The 27,138-nt window shown below is 38.0% G+C and overlaps 2 protein-coding genes across 3 annotated transcripts in view; both read left to right on the top strand.

The window, feature by feature from the left end:
- The window catches only part of col8a2 (collagen, type VIII, alpha 2), a 37,950-nt gene extending 32,840 nt beyond the window's left edge, over positions 1-5,110 (top strand). The window contains exon 3 of one of the 2 annotated variants that reach the window (XM_047807967.1): positions 257-5,110. In XM_047807967.1, the coding sequence (XP_047663923.1) occupies positions 257-2,160 (1,904 nt within the window). In that variant the 3' untranslated portion in view covers positions 2,161-5,110. The remainder of the gene's footprint in view (positions 1-256) is intronic. The other variant, XM_027175628.2, reaches the window with a different exon arrangement.
- Positions 5,111-6,277: 1,167 nt separating this feature from the next.
- Positions 6,278-26,290, top strand: ptp4a2b (protein tyrosine phosphatase 4A2b). Its single transcript, XM_027175666.2, has 7 exons — positions 6,278-6,435; positions 20,439-20,716; positions 21,010-21,118; positions 21,212-21,304; positions 23,814-23,944; positions 25,030-25,104; positions 25,202-26,290. Exons 2-7 carry the CDS (start codon positions 20,712-20,714, stop codon positions 25,311-25,313), a joined length of 525 nt encoding a protein of 174 aa, XP_027031467.1. The 5' UTR covers positions 6,278-6,435; positions 20,439-20,711; the 3' UTR covers positions 25,314-26,290.
- Positions 26,291-27,138: the final 848 nt, after the last annotated feature.

Below are 27,138 nucleotides of genomic sequence, written 5' to 3'. Positions count from 1 at the left end.
TTTATAGTGTTGAATTTATTTGATAGAGTTTAATAAAATAAATTTGACAATATAATCAATGCAATTTAGCAAATATTGAAAGTATAAAAGTTTTGCAATGCCAAAATGTAAGATATCTATATTTATTGGGAATGACAAAAACTCACAGTGTTATTATTATTCTGTTCCGTTACTAATTCTGTACAAAATGGAATGGGTTTGTATTTCTTTGAGTTCAGCAATTTCTGCAAAAATGTATTTGCATTTTCTTTCCTAGAGTATCCACCTGCAATGGAAGTAAAAGGGGAGCCAGGCCCACAAGGGAAACCAGGACCAAGGGGACCACCCGGCACCCCAGGATTGCCTGGGAAACCTGGAATAGGAAAACCAGGTCTAAATGGTCAGGTAGGACCCCAGGGGCCAGCAGGGTTGCCAGGAATTGGAAAACCAGGCCTACCTGGTCTGCCAGGAAAAGTCGGGCCCAAAGGACCACCAGGCAAAGATGGTGACAAGGGACTTCAAGGTGAGCCTGGGCCACGTGGATTATCAGGGCAACCAGGATCACCTGGTCCTGCAGGTCTCTCATTAAATGGAAAACCTGGGCTTCCTGGCGTTCGGGGCCAACCAGGATCTAGGGGTGAACCAGGACCAAAAGGTGTTCGTGGTTTACCTGGTGAGCAAGGAGTCAAGGGGGAAAATGGCAATGGCAATCCAGGTTTACCAGGCCCCAGGGGACTTAATGGTATTCAGGGACCTCCTGGACCTCCAGGTAATCCAGGTTTGGGCAAGCCTGGGCTGAATGGGCCACCTGGTCCTTCTGGACTAAAAGGAGACCAGGGGCTTCCAGGAGACCAAGGTCTTCCGGGGAAACCAGGGTCTATAGGACCACAAGGGCCACCTGGAATAAGTGGATTGGGAAAACCCGGCTTGGATGGTGTACCTGGTAGACCTGGTCAAATTGGACCAAAAGGTGAACCAGGTCCAAGGGGTGCTAATGGGTTTCCTGGAGCTCCAGGTTATGGCAAACCTGGTCTTGCAGGACAGAAAGGAGACAGAGGTCTTGGTGGATTACCAGGACCTCATGGTGATAAAGGGGAACCTGGAACAGGAGGTTTACCAGGGGCTACAGGGCCAACTGGGCAGCCAGGACCTTCAGGTGTACCAGGTCCAATGGGTCTTCCAGGAAAACATGGCTTGCCTGGTCTGAAGGGAGACAGTGGTCTGCAAGGGCCTCCTGGCTTGCCTGGAATCAAAGGAGATCAGGGTCCCAGTGGGTTGGCAGGTAAACCTGGCCTCCCGGGGGATAAAGGGTTTCCTGGACCAAGTGGAGCCACTGGAAAACCGGGTCCAAAAGGTGATGCTGGGCACATTGGTTTGCCTGGTAATCCTGGACTGATTGGGCCTCAAGGTCCCAAAGGAGAAAATGGCCTTTCAGGGTCCCCAGGATCACGTGGTATAGCAGGAATTCCTGGGATACCAGGGCCCACAGGCCATATGGGACCACAGGGTATTCCAGGATTGAAAGGAGAGCAAGGCCCACCAGGAGCCCCAGGAAATGGTAAGAATGGGGAGGAGGGAAAACCAGGTCCACAGGGACCACCAGGAAAACCAGGACCTAGTGGACTAAATGGCCCCCGAGGCCTTCCAGGCCCACCTGGCCCACCCGGCCCACCTGGTCCTTCTAATGGAGATACCAAAGTGGCAGTGTCAGGGCCTGATGTTGGTGGAGAAACAGTACCAGGTCAAAATGGAAAACCACAATATAGAATCGAACTTTCTGCTACTGCAGCTCCTGCTTTCACTGCTATACTCACAACACCCTTTCCACCATCTGGTATGCCTATTAAATTTGACAGGACTCTTTACAATGGGCTGAATGCTTATAACCCAACCACTGGCATCTTCACCAGCCCAATGCCTGGAGTTTACTACTTTTCTTACCATGTTCATGTAAAGGGAACCAGCCTATGGGTGGCACTATACAGAAACAATGTGCCTGCCACATACACATATGATGAATACAAGAAGGGATATATGGACCAGGCATCAGGAAGTGCAGTCTTGGAGCTAAAAGAAAATGACCAGGTTTGGGTACAAATGCCATCTGACCAAGCAAATGGGCTCTACTCCACTGAGTACATTCATTCATCCTTCTCAGGCTTCCTACTGTGTCCAACATAACAGGCCATCTTACACATCATTCAAATTCTAGTAGTCTGCAGTCACAGTAGAAATGCCTATAACAACAAAAAACAGAAAAGACTGGAAAACAGAAAAACCAAGATAAAAGTAGGACATGGAAACTTTATGCTGTTTGTGTTTTAGTGCTTTAAAATGTCTGAATTTCTTATGGTTTTACATTAAGTGTGTTTGATTTCTTCTGCATATAGTATGTTATTATAACTGTTGTATTAATATTGTTGTTGTTATTCATGTACTTGATCTTACTGTTGATTGGAATCAGACAATGCGTAAGTAACCGTTTTAGCCATGTGACTGCACACTATGCCAAAATGGCTAATTCAACTCCATCTTTTTGACTCTGGGGGAGTGTGTTCCCCTGACCGCAGTCACATTTAATTTGAACTTTCTCTTTTACCCCCTTTTAAATAACAGTCAGTTTTATATTTCTCAAATTATTTGTAAAAATAAGAAAATCTTAATTTTATCTGTGCTAGCCTGGTGTTTCTAAGTGACTAAATTAAAACAATTTTTTATTTTTTTTGTCTACAGTCATACATGATACCATTCATTGCTACTCTTTGTGATTTGATTGTAACTATTGTTCGTATTCTTGAAGTTTAAGCCTTTACTTGACAATTCAAAATGTTTACTTTGAATGCAAACTGAGCTTCTGATGTGTAACAATACTAATGACATCATGATTATTATCTCTCTCTCTCTCTCTATAATGCTAGCATATATTTTATGATTACATTTCAGCAAATAACCAACAGTTAATTGTTTGCCCATTAACATATGATTGCTTGTATAGCATACTGTATGTAAACGAGTCTTTCACTTCTTTCAATTCTCAATAATATCTATTCTGATATTCAAGATAGTCCATTTAAAAGAAATAGCATGATATTGGCAATTATCCAATTTATCAATTATGTACTTTTTAAACACTACTCATCTTCACTATTAGATAGCTATGTGTTTGATGTGTCAAGTAATCAACAAGTGATAAATTTTCAAATTATTTCTAACTTCCCAACTATACTAACATTTAAAACTTAAAACTACATTTAAATCAGTTCATGTATTTTGTAGACAGACATTAAATGAACAGATTTAATTAATGCACTGGGTTCATGTATTAAAAATATTAAATAATTCTTGTGTGCTAGTATACAAGGAATCAGACATGGTGGCTACTGAGTGTTATTAAGTGAATTATCTTTCTGCAACAGATGCTGTTTAGCCACCTAGCCTGTCATTTCTATTCTTTGGAATATTAAATTTATTTCTAAGTCATGACGTGCCATTTTTCACATTTACCAAATTAAATGTAACATGTGAATAAACTGTTGCCATACTATAGCATTGACTGGTTCAGTGTCAGTTATGAATGCAGGAAATGATCCAGACTACTGTGAAATGAAATAAGACATTACAATGGGATTTTCAGTTAAGGCCATATCAGCATCTAAATTTTGTAGTCTATATGTTTCAGCCAATATTTTCTCTGTTCTCATAAAATTGGGACAATTATTAGTTCATAAGTATATCAGAATTATAAAATATTAAGATATATATAATAAACATTAAACAATAAACAAAAATTAAAACATCAAAACAAGACATTAAAAGTGTTTATCTAATAATCAGTTTGAATGGCTTTTAAACAAATTGATTATACAGCTGATGCAAGAGTCACACAATTATTACTTTTTTTATATACTTGCATAAAAGCAAAAGATAATTAAACACTTACAGGCTTGTAAGTTGCTTTAACTGTGGTGCAGTAACGGCTATTGATGTATATTATACTATCAAAAATGCATTAAAGTTGTCAGTTAAAATTAACTATTTTCAATCTTGCTATGCTTTAGATTGACTCATAATAAAAAAGAAAAATTGCTAAAGTGGAAGACAATAATTGCCTGTCATAAAATAAACAACATTTTCAGGAAGGCATAATTTATACATCATCTTGCCTTTGAAAACATTTCATGTACAAAACAATTTTATACATTAGCCACCACTTTTTTCACAAGAATACAGTAAATACAGCAGAGTTTCTCATAAAGCAGGGCAGTACTATATTGAAGCAAAGTTTGTCTATCATACTTCAATCTTAAGATGTCTAGATTGAATCAGAGCAGAGCAATAATAAGTAACAGAAATAAATATGCAAAATAAATAAATGAAATAAAAACTGAAAAGAAGCAAAAAATAAAAATCAATATTATTAAAATTATCATAATTTATTTGGGTTACTACATATACTGCTAAATATACCAGTGTGGTCTATCAGCATTTTCTCAGCAGCGTATGTCTACTTTTTAGATACTTAAAGCATAAGATGCATATTTCCATTTTTAAACATGTATGTAAAGTTTTGGTTTTCAATATTGTCAATCCTGCTTCTTAATGTCTGTTTAAATTACAGATTTTATTTCAATTTTGTTTCCTTCAGAGTCCTTTGAAAAACAACAACAACAACAACAACAACAACAACAACAATAATAATAATAATAATAATAATAATAATAATAATAATAATAATAATAATGATAATGATAATGATAATGTCTGTAAGGGTTTTTTGTTGTTTTAATAAATACAAATAGTTGGTCCCATTTGCACATGAATTTCATGAAGGTGTATTTAAGCATATTGACAGATTGACAAGAAACAAAACATATGATTAATTAATTGTATGTATGTGTGTATTAATTATTTTATTATTATTAACCTATTTAACAACATAAATACGTTACCTTGTAGTTAGCGTACTATTGTTGCTTAAGAAATGATTTTTCACTATTATTTCTTTCACTTTTTTATTGTACCATGTATCAGACTATAGGAGTTTATGTTTTATCTGTTGCATTGATGCTGTGCAGAAGACATTATCTGTTGAATGCACTCCTTTGACTGAAGGTTTTGTCAGTTTATACATACTTGATAGTATTGATACAACGTCAATAAAGATTTTCTTGAAAAAATGTTGATTGCACTTTTTGTATTTTTTAATCCCATTTCCCAAAAACCAATCAGTGAACACCATTGTTGTGCCACCCACACAGTGTTGTTCTGTTCTTTGCTTTAAACTCCCTCCATGGCTATATTTGCATTTAACCTAAAGATAGTTATTCTATAAGTAACTGATTTTATTTAAAAAACAAAAACAAAAACAAAAAAAAACATTTCTATTCTATTCCTTCTTCATACAATTTCTATGTAAATACTCATGTCGATTAATGAATATGCAAATTAGTTCCATCGGTTAGTCATTTTCTGTGTGAACCTGAAAGGCATTATTTATTACTAGGTGTGAATATGAATATAAGCTTATTTAATAACAGTACTCATGCTACGTCATGTGTCGTGGCTCACTCTTTCCAGTCACTTGACTCTATGACTCAAGAGTAAAGAGTCGATTCATAGAGTCAAGTGACTGGCTCACTCTTTCCAGTCACTCTATGACTCTGAATCAAGAGTCAAGTCAAGAAGCTTCATTCGAAATCTTGGCCGTCTTACAAGTACGATTCTTTTTTTCTGACATTATATCTCAAGTCGGCTGTTCATTACGCAAAGAGCTGTTAAGGTGTCACGCAACCGGCTCTGAAGAACAACCTCTTTCTAGATAAATCTTGCGACCGAGTCACTCTCTGAGTCACGCCCCTGGAAATAACTGTCAAATGGCCGTTTGACGTAGGCGTGACGTCACGACGCCCCCGTTTGGCTCTACGGCGGTTTAAATCCGGATACGTTTGAATCGATTCTGAGTTTGATTCCTCACGATTCTTTATGAGTATGAAATAAACACTGTCATATTAATTAAACGTTTAGTCTATTAAGATGACACGGTGTCTTGGCGTTTTACCACGTTTATTGGGCTAGATATGAGCATTTAATTACCTTCTAATTTAAAAATACAATTTAGTAAGAAATGCTACGATAAGTTAAGATACTTGAGCCAGCTTCATTAGAATTTATTTATTTATTTATTTATTTTACATGTATATGTTTTTCCAAATTACCGAACCAATTTCATTGTATAATATTTGATTCTTGGGTTTTGGAGAATCGACTCTTTTGCGAATCGATTCCAAGCCTTTGTAGCCTCGCCCCCGATACTACTGAGTCGAGAGAACAGACTTGTTTAGTGTGTGACGAGGAACCAAAATAAAAACTAGCGCAAAAAAAAAAATAAATAAAAAACTTGCTCCTGTACGTCTTCTCAGCGATTGTCACGGGATTTCAATGTTCATCCTGTTTGTTGTAAGTAGTTATAAATCCCTGTCTTTTTTTTTTTTTTTTATAAAAATACGCATTTTCCTGCAGCAGCAGCGTCTCAGGGTAGTTAGCTAACAATCGGTCGCAGCTAGCCGGCTACTCAAGTTAGCTACCATAGCAGGCTAACGGGGAAATGTGGCAGCCATTTGCGAGCACGAAACATTTCAGAAGCACGTATAATCTATCTGCTTAGTGTTTCTATGGAATATTTTACAGCATGATAAATTGTTTTTGGATTGTAATATCTTACAAATATGTCACAAAGATGTATACATCTGGTTTAGTGCCGACTGGTTAACTAGCTAGCTTAGCAAGCCACGCGTTCCATTTGACTGCCAGTTGCCTAGCAATAAAAACTAAAGCTACAGACGTCTGGAGTACCGTGTTTTTGAGTGTCAGCACAACGTTAAGCTCGTTATTTTCGGTTTTCTATGTTAACCAGATCAGAGTTAGACCTGTATGTTAAGCTGGCTAGCTGTTCACGTTAGCGCGGTTGACGTTGTTACCGCTTCCGCCGGCTGGTAAAAGAACGTAGCATTAACTATCCGAGTCTTCAGTCTTGTCTAGTTGTCTATTTTTAACAGAAGTGTTAACTCAAACAGACTCGTCATAATGTTAATATTATATAGGTTATTATATAGGTTATATATAGGTTAGAAGAATCTCTGGATTCGTTTGAAATAAGAGTTTAGATAGAGAAGTCTGCAGTTAACATAAGTATAGATTTTTTTTATAGATATTTCTATGTTTTAATTAGTCATTCATTTTCTCTCTCGGCTTGTAATGTGTGTGAGATCCGCTAGTTATTTCTTGCTGTTTTCTCCTTTCACCAAGATGCACATAGATTTGTGACAAGTGTGAACAAGTGTACTGAAGCATGTCTGGGCATGATCAAGGGCATTAAAAATAATATAACCGGTTCATTCTTTTAATGAATTCGTTTATAAAACAGTTTATTTAATACGACATAAGGTGATCGACGCGTTAGTAAACAAACACTAAACCTACCCATTTCTTTTTAATGAGTAGTGAACGTTTTTAACACTTCATTAACACTCAACACATCATTCAGATAAACATGGTTTTTAAGTAGACTGAGTGAGATTGAATAGTGTGCTGGTTTAATTTGTACTGACTTTAAAACGACGTTTAACAATAGATGCTCTTGTATGTTTCTGGAGTTTTATTGCATGATTTACTGTAATATCTATAGACAGCATATTAGTACAACACCTAAAGTAGTTTTATTACTCCCATTAATTGATTTTTTTTAATTGAAGTTATTACTTAACTTTATAGTAGCTATAAACAGTTAGTCCCTTTTCAAGTAGCCACTCTCGCTCTCTCACTCACTCACTCACTCACTCACTCACTCACTCTCTCATTCACTCACTCACTCTGTCTGTGTGTCTGTGTCGAATTCGATAAGATGAATAAATGCAACTTGTGATGTTACAGAGAAATCGAAAAGGGCAACCTTGTTTGTCCTGAAGACTCTACCATGATTGGAAAACTTGAGTACAATTTGAAACTGCTTAATTGTTAAGCTTAGATTATGTTGAGGATCTGCCATATGAGTTCTATTGTCAGTGGTTATTATAGAAATGCACTTTTTATATAAACTTGTGGTTTGAATTACAGCTGGCACTACTATCAGTGTTGTTGTAAACACATGGAAAATGTCTTTTAAATCTCCCAACTTATTCATTGCACTTTCACTATGCGGCTAATTTTTAGAGCAAATTCAGAAGGCCAAGTATTTATATGACTGTTACAGCAACCTTTAACACTTACTTAACTGGTTAAACTTACACTAAGCATATTACTTGTTAGGAATGCAAGTCTTTATGCTTCATCATTGTGTCTTATAATCATATAATTAACATTTAACTAGGTGTCCATATCACTATTACTATCAGATCTTTGACCTGGAAAGCTGTTTACTCGCTGTCTACTCTGAAGATTCCTCTTGAACTGTGTTTTAAAAATTTTCTGCATCTTTTCATACCAAAAGTAAAGACCTATAGGCAAGAAACTTAAAATAAAGAAGCCTACAAATAAGTTAATCAACATAACATATGCTGAATTGTCTGAGTCTTTATTTGAAATTGAACATGAACCACATAGATGCAGAGATTACTCTTGCCTAAAACAAGAATGCACCTGTTTTCAAAATAACAGTTTGACATTTCTGGATATATATTTACTTCAGGTGACAGGTTTTGTAAAATATTTTTCTTTGTGATTGTATATCTCGTATCTTTTTTAGTTAACGGTTAAAAATGCAATGTTCTCCGAGTTTATCTCAAGGTTTTTAAGCTCACTGTGGTTAACCTTTTCCTCTACATTCAATGGTATTTCTCATACATCTTCAGGACTTTGCACTTCCGTGTACATAGTGATCCATATAAAGGTACTATTTCCATGAGAAGATCCGTTTGACCTCTATCCAGCCTCTTAATCTTAATCTCCTTTTCCTAATCTCATTAATCATGCTAGTTATCTAATTTTTTGTTGTTGTATTTTTATTTAAATTGTAAAGTTATTTTATGCTAAATGGTATGCTTTGATCCAGAAGCTGTAAAATATACATTTTGCCAGTGAGTAGACCTGGAGGAGGAAGATCAGAGACAAATGGAGCATAAAGACGTGTGTATATATGTATGATGTGAATGTTATCACTTTTCAGAATAGTACAGATTGTACATGTGAGTAGACATGGAATCACTTGGCTTCTTAACACGGTTGTTTATTGCATTTACATGTGCCTCTTATTTTACAAATTCACTGTTACAGAAGTGGCAACGGCAAGGAAGTGACACGACTTGTGGCAGTATTTGCAAGTGTCTGCACCTTTACAAAATGTGGCCGTGAGTTGTTAGTTGGTATGGTAGTGGTTTTGTTTTCATTTTTGCTCCAACACAATTTGTTCTGTAATCTGTCACAGCACAAATTGCCAGGTGATGTTAATGCAACTATTTAAATACAAATGTGCAGTATTGGTGCTTTTATTGATGTTTAAATTTGACAAAGGTCTAGGGACAGTAATTAAATTGATAGTCCTTCATATTTAAACAATACACACATTTGTTTTCTTTTTTTAACACCAAACACATTTGTGTTAATTTGTTTGATGTGTTGTGGCCAAAGGGAGCTTCAAAGATTGTTGACACTGAGGTCGGTTTTGGAAAACTGTTCTGTTTTCGAGAACGCTTGCTATGCCGGTAGCCACTACATATAGAGGTTGACTCAGCGGTTCAGTTTGTATTTGGTTATTTTAGGAGTCACCATTTTCATCTTGTAGGAAGATTTTAAATAGTTGATCTGTATTAATATGATATTGATCAATTGTAATTATTTATTACATCTAATTTTAAACCTGACAAACCAAGTTGAATCTTTTGTATTATTTTGTATATATCATGATACTACAATATAAATACTTCCATTTTTTTCCAAGTTTTAGTTTTCTACATAATGTCTCTAAAGCCATTTAATGAAAGTCAAATTTTTGCTCGTCAGACAATCAATAGGAATTTCTTCCAGCTTTAGACCACACATACTGGAGGATTGTCTATTTCATTTACCTTTACAGCATACAGCATATTTATTGTGTCATATCTAAACTTGAGAGTACTTTGTTCTTTGACAGCTTTCTGAATGGTTAGTGTGGTTGTAGAGTAAGGCAGATATTCAATTAAAAGGTATATTTTATGCCCTCCATGCTTAATCCACTGAAAACTGGCCATAACTGGAATATCACAGACACTGCATTGGTGTCACTGGTGAATATGATCTTCACACTATGTGGTGTTTCCTTCAGTCTGGAAGTAGTCAGTTATGAACTCCGGATATTTGGCATCTGACTGTGGGTTATGCGTCTGTCAGAAAACAGCGGCATTATAATACCTGCAGCTGAATTCTAACAGGTTTTGCAGCAAAAGAAACCCCGGCATCTAGTACATCTGAGCTCATTTGAGCTACCCTTTCTTCTGGTAGCTTTAAATCCCTCAGTAATGGGCTGTTGAACTTTCAGGGCAGACCAAGGCAACGATTCCCTGTTCACTGTCTCTTGGCAGTGGCACCTGTCTTGTTGCTGGTGTTGTCATGTACAGCTGGTAGCACTTTGCACTCTAGGGCCCTGACCCTGTGTTCTCTATTAAAATATTCCCCAGTGTTGTGTGCACACAGCTTGATGCACTGCCATTGCTTCTTGTCAGTGATGTGATCGGTATTGCTGATAAGCAAATAAGCTGCCTTTACTGTATTGATCTTTATCTTAATAAGTCACGTTTGTGCTTAGATCACCCATCATCAGTTTAACAGAAATATGGCAAATGAGGGAACGTTTCTTCGGCTGAAACAATTATTTCAGCATATGTTTTTGGTAGAATGATTCCCAAACCAACAGCAAAGAAGACTGGTCCTTAAATTAACATGTGATTATTAATTATGAGTCTGACCATATGAGGATTATGGGGGCGAATCCTTTTTTATGGTTGGAAAGCACTTGTGGAACGCAGGCAGACGAGCCACTGGAATGTGTGTAGCCTCAGGTGTATTTATAGCTGCTGGGCCTATATTCATCAGTTTTATTTTCAGCCCTGATTAAATACTGCATATCTTAATTATGCGTTAAGAATCTGCCACATACTAAACATGGACACTGGTCATTATTTTTATTTTGTCTTACACCATCTGTGTGCAAGTTTTCAAGAAACGCTCTGCTGAGAATTGACACTTCTCGTTCCGTTGAGTTTTGTTGAATATGCAATGTTGAGTGTTTCTGTTCTTGTCAATTCAAGTTCCCCTTCCTGTAGTCAAGTTTCATTAATCTCCTGTGTTGCTGTAGCACAAACAAAAACCTGACCACAAAAACACTCAGCTGAAACTGGTGTCAGCACATGGTTAAGTATTTAACAGCTGGTACCGGTGGTTGGTTATGTGAAGTTTTCCTTTATCTCACTCGTCATGTAGAATAGTTTCTAAATGTTACCGGTTAAAATAAATGGATGTTAATGTGAAATGTTTTACCTAGCTCCTTTTTTTTAAGTAAAAAAAACCCCTGCAAATTCCTGCCTGAGTGTTGGCAACGCTTAACCTTTAATCTTAAAAGCTCCAGTGCTCCAGTTTTGTGTAGAAACCCCTTCAGGCAAAAAGAATGCAGAGTGAGGGGTATGGATTTACATCTTTCCAACTTGTTGTTTTATGTATGTTCATTTTAGATCCATCTGTGTGTATGTGCAAAAGTGCACTTTGGAAGAAGTGGAGTGTCCTGTCTGTGTTTGGTCACCGGCTGCGGATCTCTTTCATCAGAATGATTGTGGAATTTAACCTCTCGAATGTTGGGATAATTGTGTGGGTTGGTGTTGCAGTAACTGTGTGGTTTTAGCGAATTGATGGTATATGGTGGTGGAGTAAAGCAGCTCAAACTGGTCTAGGACCTTGGACGATGGCCATGGTAACATCTCAACTGAACCGGTGCCAAGTTGTCAGCACACCAAGTGAAAAATGGGGAATGCTTACAGACGTGTTAATGTCAGCCTAAAGATGCCTGCAGTTTCATATTTATGTTGCTGTAATGAGAAATCTAACACGTGTTTAATTCTAGCATGCCTTGCATAGATATAATAAGAAACTTTGTGGAATAAGTATGTATCTGTTTGTAAAGTCACAGTAGGTTTTATGTGTGTATGTGTGGGTGTTGTACACTGTTTTAGACCTTTTAAATACCATTGTCTTCTGGGTCTGATACCTGCACCAATGTGGACTGCATCATGAGAGTGCACCAACATCAGGGACATTTCCAGTTATTGGATGTCTTGTATGCCTTTGTGTCACACTGTTATCAATGGGTTGTTTTGCCCTGTTGCTGCACTTTGTGAATCAGCGATTAATGACCGTACTATCTCAAGGGGAACACTGTCACCTTGGCCTGAGAACACGGTTGGTGTGTACTGGGTCAGAACATTTGTCCTTTGCAATTGGGGAAGGGTGGGGTTTATATGTCTGAGTATGTGGGTGGATATTTTACCTCTAGGTCTGATTGGTATACTGTACACACATCAGCGCATGGTAGATGTCCTTTGCTACTTGTCCTCTAAAATGATTAGGATTGTTATGGCACTGAAGTTTTGTCTTTGATGATTCGACTAAGTTGTCCTATACTATTCTATAACAACGCAATACTTTGGCAATGAATGAATGAGAATTTAAAAGCACCCAGAATTCAATTTGTAAGCCCTTAATTGCAATTTATACCATTTAGGACATAAAAGCTCATAATATTCTACAACAAACAATAAGCATTTACATAAATGCCTTAAGTTCAACAGCAATTATTGTAACCACTGCAAGCTCAACATTGGAAATAGTCAAATGTATGTGAGGAGTGGTGGGTGTTTTTCACACCACATGTATTGTTCAAAATGGGTTTCTATGTTGCATATCTAAACTATACCCCTGCTTATAACACTCCTTTAATGTTAGGCTACAAAATGACATGAATATGCTTGAGCATACAAGGAATTTGTTTGTCATACGCTTCCAGTACACAGAGACAACAAGATGACAATTCAAAAAAATACACACGTAAAAAAATTGAAAAACAAATTGTATGTACAGTTGTGCTATAGATGGTAGAACGGATCAGACTAGAATGAGATGCAGGGATGTACTAGAATGGAAATGGTAACCATTTATGGTAAAAGTTCAAAAAGTGGATGACTTGGATGCGAGGGATTCAGAGTGACTTTCTGAGCCTTTTTCCTCACTCTGGATATATACAGTTTTTGAAGGGTGGGCAGGGGAGCACTAATAATCCTTTTGGCAATCATAATCGTTCTCCGTAGTCTTCTGATGTCTGATTTTGTTTCTGAGCCAAACCAGACAGTTATTGATTGTGCACAGAACAGACTTGATGATAGCTGAACAGAACTGTTTCAGCAGCTCCAGTGGCAGGTTAAAATTCCTCAACTGCCTAAGGAAGTACATCCTTTGTTGCAGTGGTCCCCAACCTTTTTTTCACCGCGGACCGGTCAATGTTTGATAATTTTACCATGGCCCGCTGGGGGTGGGGGTTGGCGGCTATACAATTAAAATAAAATTAATAATTTTACTTTAATTATATTTAAACATGCCTTTTTAACTCACTACAACGCTAAATCAACGAGAACCCTGAGCGTGTTTCTTTGCAACTAGGTTCAATCTGGGGTAATAAGAGACAATGACACCTGAAGTGTGTTGCTTATGTCCAGTTTATTCCGTTGTTTTGTTTTGGTTGCCGTCACTGCAGAAAACCCCGCTTCACACAGATAGCATGTCGGAAATGGCAATAGGGATTTAAGTGCTGTGGTGGCAATCTCAGGGTATTCCACCATGACTTTAATCCAAAACACTGGCAGAGTTTCTAACTTTGTAACGACATCTGTTTCGTGCTCATTTTTGCTCATTTGAGGGTTAAATTTGAGCAAACACAATATACACGTACACTAAGCACTGTTAAACATGAGAGAGTACCGGTGAACAGAGAGAAGAGCGATACACACCTCCTCTCTCCACCAAAGCTACAATGCCACTGCCGCTTGTAGCTGCTCAGCTCCAGACGTCACCTAAACCCGGCCCGATATCATATTTTGCGCCTGCGCGGTATTGTTGCGGCTTTAGGTGACGTCTCTCAGCTCCCGGTTATTAACCTCTCATCCATGGAAAGTCACACAAACCCGAGAGTAAATAAAATGGAAATAATTTAATGTTTCTTGGGCGGCCCGGTACCATTTGGCCCGGGGGTTGGGGACCACTGCTTTGTTGGGCCATTTTAAGTTTAAGAGTGGTGTAAATGTGAGTGTCCCAACTTAGATGGTGGATCCCAGGAACGTGAATGCCTTCACAACAGCCACAGTGCTGTCCATGATGGTAGGTAGGGGGAGTACAAGGGGTTTCTTCTGAAGTCCACTATCATCTCCAATGTTTTGAGCGTATTGAGCTCCAAGTTGTTGTGACTGCCTCAGGCAGCTCTTTAACCTCCTGTCTGCAGGCAGACTCGTCTCCGTCTTTGATGAGGCCGATGACTGTAGTGTCGTCCGCAAACCCCAGGAGCTTGACGGAGGGGTCATTAGAGGTGTAGTCGTTGGTGTACAGGAAGAGGAGCAGTGTGGAGAGAACACAACCTTGGGGGCACCAGTGTTGGCGGAGTAGCTGTTTGACATGAATAAAATTGACATGACCAAGAAGAAAATTCAGTAGCTGGGCTTCATGTCACCTGCACTGCTTCAAAAAAAGCTATGCCTCATACTTTTATTCCTGTACAAACTCAGTAAGATGTTTTCATATTAGCTTGCAGAAGTTCAGCAGGACATAGCCATGTAATCTGCTAAGTATATGTCTAGCTTATGATGCATGTCTGAAAGATTTCACTCAATTTGAGACCCTGTTGGTGGTTTGCAGTGGATTTCTAAAACTTTTTGCATGTTTGGTTTTTGCACGTTATCTCATGTGTTCTCAGCTTGTTTAACTGATATAACTTCTTTTTATGTAATGTAAGAAAAAATATGACAGTCTTTGATTCTGTTTTTTTTTTCCCTAAAGCTGAATGCACAAAGCATATGCAATATGATTCGCTTACAGGCAGAATTCAGTGTTAGCTCATCTTGGCCTTTTTAAATGAGAAGTTTACTGACTCTCAAATTTGTTGTGTATACATTACATGGCTTCAAAAATCTAGAAGGATTTTGTAAAATGGAGACACTATTTGTCCAAAGGGGTACAGATGTTTGCAATGAAAAAAATCTCAATTTCAACACAATTGTTTCTGTATCTTGCTTGTCCCTTTTTGGTCATGTATATACAGCAAAGAAGGTTCAAGAAACAAAGTTGCCTGCCATCATACATATACATTCTGGTTTTAAATATCTTCAAATGGGGATAAAACAGGGGTTACAATCCTGCTGCTAAATCCACCTCTAGTCCTTGCAGAAGTGTATAGGTATGCAAGTTGACATGTTGGTTATCTCTCTCTCTCATGCTGCTGTTCTTGCTGTCCCCCAGCCCAAGGCCACTAATCTCTCCCAACCTATCTGTAGGCAGTCTGAGATAAAGCTTCACACTACAGCTGCAACCCTGTCTTGGGAAGGAGCTAGTCTATACAGCTGACTCAGATATTACCAAAGTTTTAATACACCGCATCATGCAGAGGGGTTGGGTCTGGACAAAATCCAGTTGGTGGTAGTTTCTTTTTTCCCCCTGTCACACTTGTAACTTTCCACTGATTACCATTGCCTTGCTGGTGAGAGGTATCAGATTTGTGTAATATCAGGTAATTTGTGTTTCTCAAATAAATAATTAAGAAGAGAGGTAAATGACAGACTCCGGTTTATCCGTTTCCAGTTTTCCATGTATTCAAATGGAACAAACTCGTACAAGTATAAACTCATAGCTTACTTTGTTTATGCGTATATTTTTCAGTGCCTTACACTGGTTAAAACATTGGATATTAAATGCAATATCACTGCATTTTTTAGATCTAGTATTGATTTAGTATCAAATGTTAATACTATATCATTTTACTTGCTATCTTCAAGTGTACTGTATCATGGCCTGCTTGGCATTAAGAATTGTAGCACACTTTTTACGAATGTCTTCTGATTATTTTGATTCAGCTTCTATAACAGCATCTTGGACACAAGAATGCAGGTTTTATGTAAATGTGTTCATTCTAATATTTATTTCTATAATAACAGTAGTGGCTTGTTTGGTGGACATACCACAACCTGATTTTAGAAAGTGTCATCTTTTGATATTGTGAGATGTTTGTTTAAGGTTAAAGACTTTTTCCAGTGTCAGATTTGAAATGTAAGTTTTCTGACCAGAGATTTGGAGGAGGATGGCTTTGTGGATCCTTTTTGTTTTGGGAATTGGTTTTGTTCATTTCAAACGTAACACTCCAAACTGATGAAATGTTTGTTTAAGATTGTCATTTAATTAAAAAGCTTAGGAAAATTGCTGTGATATAAGTGGAATGAGAAGCTTCGGGAAGTTAGTGTTAAGTGTAATTCAACTTGGTGTTGGGCCTCATTCCTTACTTATTTTATTGCCTGCTCATTTTAGGGTGTTGTTTAATAGTGAAGCTAAATTCTCATTATCTTTCTGCCTCTAACCTTCAACTAATCAGCTCCTCACAGGCAGCTCTGTAGTCCAGTGAGCGCTTACATGCTGTGACTTCTCACCCTGGCTTTTTGGGTATCCGAGCAGCTCATGGTTGTTTTTCACTGAGAGACACCGTACAGTACAGCTCAAGTGCCTTGGAAGGATTTGTAGCTTAAATTGAAGGGATCTGAGGAGGATTAGCACTCTGGAGTAGGGCATGTTAGCCCTTCCAAAGCCCCATAATCCCCCATGTTTTCTACAAGCAAGGGAGAAGTAGAACAAAACATTAATGAAGAAGGCTTTTCAGGCCACTTTTGATAATCCCTCTATGCTTATATTATACCTTTCTTTAATACCATCAATTATGTATGTATGTATATAAAGATTTATTCATTCTCATACTGATTTATTCTTTTCTTGCCATTGGAGTAAATTTACTACTACACAGGAAGCAAGGATCTCACAGCTAGTCTAAACTTTAACTTTCAGGCTAACATTGCATGCATGTGTTATGAATAAGGAGAATACCCTAGTTCCAAATGTGCAAAGTCATCCTTCCTAGAGTTCTTATTTTCAAGCGCCTATCAAATTTAGGATTTAGTGTTCACTTTATTCGTAGATATCTGTCCTCATTATCGTGCATTATCACAGTGTACTCTGTAAAACGGCTGTTTTCTCTAAGTCCCAGCTGCACAGAGCAGTCTGTGAAAAGAGAATAAGGAACAGATATTGAGGACAGTGAGAATAGTGAGTCACATAAAAAGAAGAGTGGCACTGTTACTGTGTACTCTGTGAACTCTTTGCTAGTTAGCGAGAAGCTGCATTTCACAGAACACTAAGCCATTTCTGAGAAGTTCACATTTTCACTTTTTTTAGTTGTCTGTTCATGCCGCATACAGCTGGTGTGGGGGTGTGTGTGGCTGGCGAGGTGTATTACGTGAAGGTTTCTAACACAGCGTGCACCTTAAAGGGGTTTGCCTAGGTGCTGCGAGGGAGTGGGGGGTCGGAAGTAATAAAAGGGAAAGTGCCTTCTGTTAACCGCACTGTTAACACCTGCATCAAATTTTTCCTTAACATTCATTCATTCAGTTTTGGTTCATAAAAGAAAGCTGAACGTACTTTAATATACTGGTAATTATATACTTTTAATAAAATGAAAACCATATGCTATGGTCTTATCAGAGAGCAGAATCATGTTTAGAATGCAAGCTTGATTTGTGTTTTTATATATATATATATATATATATATATATATATATATATATATATATATATATATATATATAAATAAAGCAGAAGTGCATTTTATTTGCACCGTGACTTTGGAAATAATTTTCGGATTACAGAAAACTAACTTTAACTTCTATTTGATGAGAGGGTTCAGAAGAGACATGTTAGACTGGTTCATGCAGACAGGAAGTGTCCAGTAAACTTATCTTCTCTTTACAACTGTGGTGAGCAGAAAAGTATCTCACAATGCTCAGGCTACTCTCAGTATGTTTAACACAACACTTAATGAGACGATCTATTTATAGCATGGGTGTCTAACCTGTTTGGATGCATCAGCTTGTTAGCATTACACTTGATATCATGTTGCATCTCATGATGAGTTCAACACAACAACAGTCTATGAAACATTTCATTTTGTCATGAAGACTTGCCATTTCAATTTATGCACATGTCACTTGCTTCTCCACCTCTGCAATGTAGAAGAAGTGTAATTACAGGAAGGCTTGCAAATGTGGCAGCTTGATTTGCAAGTGTTCTCAGCAGATCAGAGGAACTATTTCAAGGTTCAGGCTAAACAGCTGCAGTCCTGTTTACTGGATGTGAGCTCAAGTATGCTATGTAAAAGTGTTCCTGATGACCATATTAATTTGCCTAAGTACAGTGTAGTGTGTGTACTGTAAAAGTATGTCTTGTGCTGTGTCTCAGTTGCCCTGTGGGAATACATTAGGCTCAGTTACCCTCTTTGAACCAGTGTGTCAGTGGGGCCCTTTGTTGCAAGTTTGAGAATGCTTCTCTTGATTTTCTTAGCCCAGGTCTTGTTTGCTCCGTTTCCTTTGCCCCAATCACACGACCTTGTACCTTAGTTTCTACTTAAAATGATCTGTTTGACTGTGGGCTGATAATTCAGTGGCCTGTTTTGGATGTAGTTTTTGAGTTCACACGTTCTCCAGTGAATTATAAGGTCACGGTCTAACCCAGGTTCTCTGAAGTTCTTTCACAGATGTTTATTGTCTGAGAATTGTGTACTAAAGGCCAAGAATGACTGGACAACTTTTCCACAGTGCATGTTTTATGCTACGTGTATGTAGTTCACAAGTTTTTCTTCATTTCCACAGTAAAAAAAAATTGTGTTTGTGAAACAGCAGCTTTCGTCCTATTTTCCCAACCTAGTCCTTTTTGTTTTATTCCTTTTATTCCCTTTATTTTCACCCTGTTTCTATTGGGTGATCTTTAGAAACGATCTTTATTTCACGGTAGCGGTATATATCACGGAATAATAATTTTTCAGGTAAATCAACAAAAGGAACGTGCTTAATATATTAAATACCACTTTAACACTTTAAACATAAAGAATAGGCTTTCTCGTATTTAGCATTAGTAGTGAATGAGACTCTCAACTTTTAGATCAACCTCGCCATAAACAAGTTACTCGTGCTAGCATGGCTAATGGTTACATTCATGTGACACAGTTTGCAAATTAAAATTTGTCTGCTCTTTGTCAGCCTTTGTAAACCCGAACCACGTCCATATCACTGATGTCGCGCCTTGTTTCACAAGAAGTTCCTCCTCCTGCTCGGGATTGGTTTGTGGGATTTCTTTATCAGCAATCATGTATTTCTCCATGTTTTGCTTCTTATCTACGCTTATGTGCCGCTTCTCAATCATTCTCAGATTCAGGCGTGCTACATGTGAGCTTAACCACGCCCACTAATTTAAATTTCACGGTATGCACTGAATAGAAAAACCTGTAACGGTAAACATTTTATTCCGCGGAAAAGGAATATACCCTAATTCCTACTAGTGGGCACAAAACGGGATGCATCGGAGCAAAGCTGAAAGATTGGGAAAAGTAAAGAACATGATTTACATTGTGGTGGTTGCAAACACAATATTCTCTTTCTTTCACCCTCTTTGAGCTCTGGTCTACCAAGTCCTGTCATTCTGTTATTCAGTAATCAAATTAGTAATTATGGGAAAAGTTACTAACTCGGCTACACTGAAATGTTGGTGAGATTGATAGCTTACTCATTTGTAGAGATGCTCAACATCCGGTATAAGAACATGCTGATGTCTCTATCCCCAATGTACCATGCAAGTAACTATGTTTTTATATGGAGAATATACTGTATTTTATAGATAGTGTTTAAGAGGTGTGAAGCTGATGTGGGTTTGTGGCATGTATCCTTCACATCCTAAGCAGTTTACATTTGATTGTTCAGGCAAGGAGCTTAATTAGGTTTGGTTTTGTCTGAAATTCAATGTAGAATATAACATTTATCACTATAAGATTCTGAAATGAAACGGGCCAAAATCTCAAAACACCCAGTCAAACAAACAAACTGATGATTATGAACGAGTTTGGACACCTGTAATGAAACGCAATGAAAGTATAATCACTTGTGTCTAGCATTTTTCTAGAAATGACATTCAGGAAAATTGTGGCATCGTGTTTCATCCTTAGTTTGAAATAGATGTTATATACATAAATAGATCTAAATTTCTGATAATATAATATGTATTTTGAAATCTGATCTTTACAAACATGGTGATTGTAAGTGCATTTTAACTCCCCTAGTTTGAGCGCTTGACTTTTCTCTTGTTTTTCCTCTCGACAGTGTTTCCGTGCAGATCCGGCCCGCACATTTATGGCGTTTGTGAGTGGAGACTTCTGCCATGCTCAGCACCTCAGCATTGTGAACAAGTGAATCATCAGCCCCCCACGGGACTACGCTACCCAGAAACCCCCCTGACAGCTAGCACTGAGCCCTGCCTGTCTCTCCTGAATCCTCCTGGGATTACGCGTAGTCCTCAGCCTGAGCACAAACAAGTTCTCTCTTCTACCCCAGCCACTTTCTGTCTCTACAGTCAATCCAAAACACCTCTCCTGAATGGGGTAATCTACAGTTGTCTCATTAGATGACTGAAGGATAGTCTCTTTTTGTTTTTATTTTATTTTATTTTTTACCTTTTCATTCATCCTGTTTTATACATCATTTGTGCACTGTGGACTAGAACATCCTACATTTTTTGTATTTATTTTTTTATTTTTGTAGTTCAGTGCCCTCCATCTCACCCAAACTCATTTTTGTTTCTTTTTTAATTTATTTTTAATATAAGTCCTTGCTGAATCTGAGCCAAAGTGTTTTTAAGGAACAGGAAACAAACATTTTTATTACTGTTTTAAAGCCGTCTTGCCAACATGAACCGCCCTGCCGCTGTTGAAATTACCTACGAGTGCATGAGATTCCTCATCACGCACAACCCTACCAACTCAACCCTCAACAAGTTCACAGAGGTAAGGGTGTGTATGTTGACCCTCCTCTAAGTGTGTGTGTGTATGTAAAAGGCACAAGGAAGTAACCTGTGCTCCTTTGACTCTGCCCTCAAGGAACTGAAGAAATTTGAGGTAAACACAGTTGTGCGCGTGTGCGAGGCCACTTATGACAAGGCGCCTGTGGAGAGGGAGGGCATCCAGGTCCTGGTAAGTACTGTTGTTCAGGTCTATTACCATAACTCTCTTGCACACTCAAATTATTTTGGAGCATACACACAGAAACTTTCACTCAATATACTGACTAACATTGGCTTGCTGTCTTAAATAAACCCCCTCAAGCAGGGAAAATCCCGAGGAGCTCCCCCTGTATCTAAGCCTCAGTAAAACAGTACTGTAGTGTTCTGTCATAACTCAGTGGTATCAGCCAGTGTACATTGTCTACACACACCACTTTCAGCTTTTCCTCTTCCAGTACACGTTTGTACAAGAACTGCAATAAGGTTTGTTTGTTACATACAGTTGCTATACAGTGGCCCCGTAAAGACGTTTCAGTGCAGGTGGGGCAACAAGAAACCTAAAACAAACTAAATACCCAACAGTAACATAAGTTGTCAGTAATGACCCTTAGGTTTGAGTATTCTTTTGTCTCCTTTATCATGCCATTTGCATCACTTTCCCCACTCCCTTTTTTTTTTTTTTTATTCACTCGTATCAACTCATGAACCGTAATAAATCCATAATCATAAATAAATGAATCCAGCCTTGTACAGATTAGCCTCCTTTGTATTTCGTAGTTTTAGAATTTTAAGCAAAAATGAACACCAGTCCACACATTAAGAAAACACAAAAGAGCGGCACCATCTTTAACCAACCCATGAGACTGCAGTCCTACCCACTTGGTTTCTACAGGGTCACAAGAATAGAGAGTTTTGACTCGAGGCAAAGTGAAAGTAATCGCTACCAGAAACCGATTCATATCTTTCACATACCGCATCCTTCAGTTCAGACTGCATCAAACTGCATCCAGTTCAGTTTTTCTAACCAGCTGCAGTCATACAGGTTTTTGGTGAGAATTTAGATGAACAATCTGAAGTAGTGATGTTTAGCTATGCAGAAAATGAAATGTGTGCTGGTTTCATACATATCACAAAATAATGGTGGCCAGCTTCTGTTCTTAAAAGTGCAAGTCATGCTTGGATGCGATGCCTCCGTATAGCTAGATAGCAATGAGTAAGGAACAGAAAGACGAATGCAAATTCAGGCAAAGACAGTTTAGCCTACTGAGTTATGTTATTCCTTTTTTCCCTTGGCTTGGGGTGGGGCCTTTACTCTGGGATATACTAAGAACCATGATGATTTGAGGCTGATGAGGTTGTACAATTATCCTGTCATGAATGTTTTATACTGTTCCAGCACAGATTTTAAACATCTGTTGACATGGACTGTTTTATTCTTTATTTTGTCAACTGCCAGATTGTAAATTTGTGTCTGCTATCATGGTGTCTCATATAATCTGTACTTTTCTGCCTCTTTTGAAAGGATGTCATGAATAAACATTTAGACAGCTGTGGAAGTTATAAAAGTCAAAATCTCTCTGTCTTGGCTATATGGTTGACGGAGGTTAAATTAAGAGAGAAGCCAGCAACTTTTTTAAAGGTGGAAATTTCTAACCCTTTCTTGTAATCCCAAACATTTTTACCCTAGCACATTATTTTCTTAAATGTTATTTGGTCATGACCCAACTAAACTAATTTAAGAATTAAAATGAAACAAATGTGCTGGAAAGGAATAAAGGTAATGTGGTGTAGTGGGAAAGAAAAGAGCACTGGGTATTAGAACAGTTATTAAACTCCTTTTTTAGCAGGGAGTGCAAATATTCTGCACTCCGTGGGTATCAGGCTTGTCGTCTACGTATTTGTACAGAATGATAAAAACAAGCATAAGGGTTTTACCATATTAAAATACCAGAGTGTGTTTTGCAGCTTGTGGGCAGGAATGGGAGAGAGAGTGAGTGTGAGAGTATACAGGGATGAGTGAAGTAAAGAGAGAGGACTTGTTTTAGCTGGCAGTGAGCAGAAACTTCAGTTCAGTGGGAACATAGTAGGGAGGCCACCCGTTCGAAACTCTTTCCTTTTCTTTTTTCTCTCACTCATGAGCAATAATTGATTTCACTACAAGGCCATGTTCCGACAATGAATTTGTCAGAAAATTCAACCTCTCCCTCCAGATTATATTAGCCTTGTGCGTCAATTTAGTGAACTCGATACCTCCTGCCTCAGAGCGCTTATCCAGCCTCCTTTTTTGTTTCCATTTCCCACTCACTGCCCCGTGACTCGCTGTCTTTCACTCTCCCTTTTTTCCCTGTCCATATTGATCTCGTCTTCCCAGCCTGATTATCTTTTAATCACTGGACTGCCTCCTCTTTTGGCCCAAACTCTCTCTCTCTCCTGCATTCTCCTATTTGTTACGTTTCTTTGTTGCTCAGCCTTGGGGGACTTTGGCAGATCTTTCTCTTTTCTAGCTCAGAGATGATTCCTGGGCACTTCTCTGAAACTTCAGAATTGTTTTAGAAGGAAGTACTTCACAGAACAGACTAACCATTGAGCACATGCAGACCTCAGTTCTATTAAATTCTCTGCTGTTTCCAGAATGGTTATGCATTATTGAATTAGACACGAGTTTGTTCATATTTTCTCGCATGTTTCCCCCCTTACAGGACTGGCCCTTTGATGATGGAGCTCCACCCCCCACCCAGATTGTTGATGATTGGCTAAATTTGTTGAAGACCAAGTTCCGTGATGAACCGGGATGCTGCATTGCCGTGCACTGTGTAGCGGGATTGGGCCGGTAAATAAAACCTTTACAGAAACAAAACTCCTTCTTTTTCCATGTTTCTAATGGCTTATGCTGATAGCTCGTTATAAAACTAATTTCCCTCATGATATTTTTTCATCTAATCCTGTTTACATATTAATGAAATGAACGTGTTTACATCAATTCTTATTCCACTATACATATCTCACAAAGATGAGTTGTTAATAATGGTGGAAATATTTGGGTTTTTAAGAGATGTTTAACCTGTGGGTGAGCGGGTATCTAAGGTCACATAGTATTTAGTCAATTTGGATCTAACCTCAGTGCATCTTGGTGCAGGTGAAAACACAGGACCAAAATGACCCATACGATTCCAGTTGAACTCTAATGTGGGTTTAGTTGCAGAGAGAAAGCAGGTTGGTGTTGTGTCACCCACTACAATAAGTGGTGCTGAAGATGCTTTTTCTGTAAATCTGAACTGCTAAACTGAGACACAGATTGGCCCAAAAGACAGAGGTGTTGTGTTCTGGAGAATTGTACTGCCAAAGGTAGAACATGTTGTTGGATGTGAAAAATGTTTAGTAATTACTGGTCATTTCTATAATTATCTATTAAGGTATTGTTTGAGGCTCCATGTTCTCTCTGCATTTTTATGGCCAGTTAATGAAGGGGTTTTAAACCCTATGCTATTTCAGCCCTAAAAACCTCTAGCCAAAGGTAACGAATCAAAAGTGTCAGGTGTGAAGCTCCCTAAGTCTTTCACTGTTTGTCAGAACAAGTAAATCCCACCCAGAGGTTAACCCCAGTGATGGATTCAAAATGATATAGTTGGGCGGTTATTGAATGGATGGTGGAGTGAAGCCAACAGACACAACATTGACAACGTTGTTTTCATATTTGAGAGCCTAAAACACTTTCTTTAAGATTTTAAGTGCCCCATTTCTTTCATTTCTGTTTCCTGTGATCAGTGTTGTATATGTTTGTGTTGACAAATTGAGGTGTATTGATCTATTTATCCTATAATCTAGTTTTTTGTGATATTTGCAGAGGTTTGTGGTCAACTCGGACCTAATGTGCGGAAGAAAAAAAAGATCTTATTGTTTTTCCTTTTCCTGTAGAGCACCTGTACTTGTGGCCTTGGCCCTGATTGAGAGTGGGATGAAGTATGAGGATGCAGTGCAGTTTATCCGGCAGTAAGTTCTACATGTGCACAAACAGAACCTTTTTATTGGTACTACTCATTTCTTGGCTTCACCACTTACCCATCGCCTGTTTTCGTTCTGTTTTCAGAAAGAGACGTGGAGCCTTCAACTCCAAACAGCTTCTTTACCTCGAAAAATACAGACCCAAGATGCGCCTGCGGTTCAAAGATGCCAATGGTCACAACTGCTGCATCCAGTAATGTGCCAGTTGTACACAACTAATGGGAAAAAAATTTACCTAGTGCAAGCTGTGGGTAATTAATATGATGGGTAATATTCTGTCATGACTAATCGAAATATCGAGATGTAACAAATTAAATCTGATCTGTGGATTCACAAGCTGAATGAATGAGAGAGGTCAAAGCACACAGATATGGCTGCCTCCTGGTTACCAGTGTACCAGTCATGGATATAACACACAGCAGTTCCTCATGACATCCCAATGTCCAATCATGGGATAACTTTTTATTCTCCATTATTATGAAATGAATTATTTTAACCATTATGAAAAGATGTGTGCTTGTGTAATGCTTTTGGTTGTTGATTAAATTGAACATTGGTGTTATAATTGGACAAAAGGATATACACACTTTTCAAAATCAGACAATAACTTGTTTTATTAAAACAATATTTTTAGTTGCTGAAATGGACCAAAAGAGCTCTTTTCTCCGTTTTCTGAAGTCACTTTTAATTTAGGGTCAGGATGGGTGTTAATGTCAACTGTATTTATTCACTATAATTATCGAGTCTTGTCAGGCGTATGGTTGGGGCCAGGACACTTTTCCCCTTTTACAGAGCCATGTTCTTTCATTTTAGTTTTCTGAATCTCTGGGGAGTGCAATATTCAGTCCAATTTAGAAAAGCAATCATTCTTTAGGACTATTTTACATGCGTGCTCACACACATACACAAACACACAGGAGAATAGCTTGATTTAGGTACTTTTTAATTGCCATGTATGCTTACTCTTTAGTAGTGGGTCAGTTAAAGGCTTTGCTGTAGGCCTGACTGTCCATACACTGTTGCTGTGACCCTATTGTTCAGCCCATAGGCACACTCAAGGAAATGACAGATGGGAAACTTTTTTTTTAATTATTTTATTTTATAAATCTTTGCCCACATTTTGAAAAGAGCCCCATCTTGTTTTTAAAACGAATAAACAATTGATATGAACTCAGCTTTGTCTTTTTGTGTTTTTGTACTCTGTGAATATTTCTGTCTAAGGTCTAACATTGCAAATGCAAGTGTTAAGCATTCCTGGATCATATTTCAGGTTTGAATTATATAACTAACATATAGGCAAGAGAGAGAAAAGTGAATACTTACAACACCTCATTTAATGGGAGAGTCTGTACTGACACACATTTACCTATGGTGCTTTGTTTCACTGCTTAAGTGCTTCTAGGGAGCAGAAGAATCGTTTCTATATTATTTATATGTTCTGTCTGTAGCACCATCTACTGGAACAACCATATTTCCCCCCTCCATCTATCGCTTGGAGCAGTGACCACCCACCCTAATTCATTTTCAAAAAGAACTATTAACTTGACACTAAAACAACATCCTGAGAAGGGAAATCCCCAAATACGAGAAAGGGTATGATTTATTATTCAGTTTATAAGTCTCTTTTTCCTAAGTGAATATCAACAATGGTTGGTTGTTTTGTGGGGTAAAAAAAATCTACTTAATGTATAAAAGGAACAAACTAACCAAAAAAAAACCCCCAAAACATTGATATATAACATGGAAATGGAGATTAAAATACTGTGTAGTATTTGTGTATTAATGACAGGATTTGACTAAAGGACCATGACCACCTTTGTCTTTTTGGTACTGTTCACAATTGGCATGTTTTGAACAGAAGAAAAACTGCATATAAAAAAAAGCATATGATATCCCTAGAAAATGATGGTGGACCTTTTATGCTTTCTAAGCTATAGTTACAGGGATCGATGAAATGAATTCTGCTTGTTGCCAGATAATAACAGCAAACATAGCGCAGGGAGACAGACTTGTCTCAGCTGA

Source organism: Tachysurus fulvidraco, chromosome 24, assembly GCF_022655615.1.
Source record: "Tachysurus fulvidraco isolate hzauxx_2018 chromosome 24, HZAU_PFXX_2.0, whole genome shotgun sequence".
NCBI lineage: Eukaryota > Metazoa > Chordata > Actinopteri > Siluriformes > Bagridae > Tachysurus > Tachysurus fulvidraco.
This window is presented reverse-complemented; position numbering and strand designations above follow the sequence as displayed.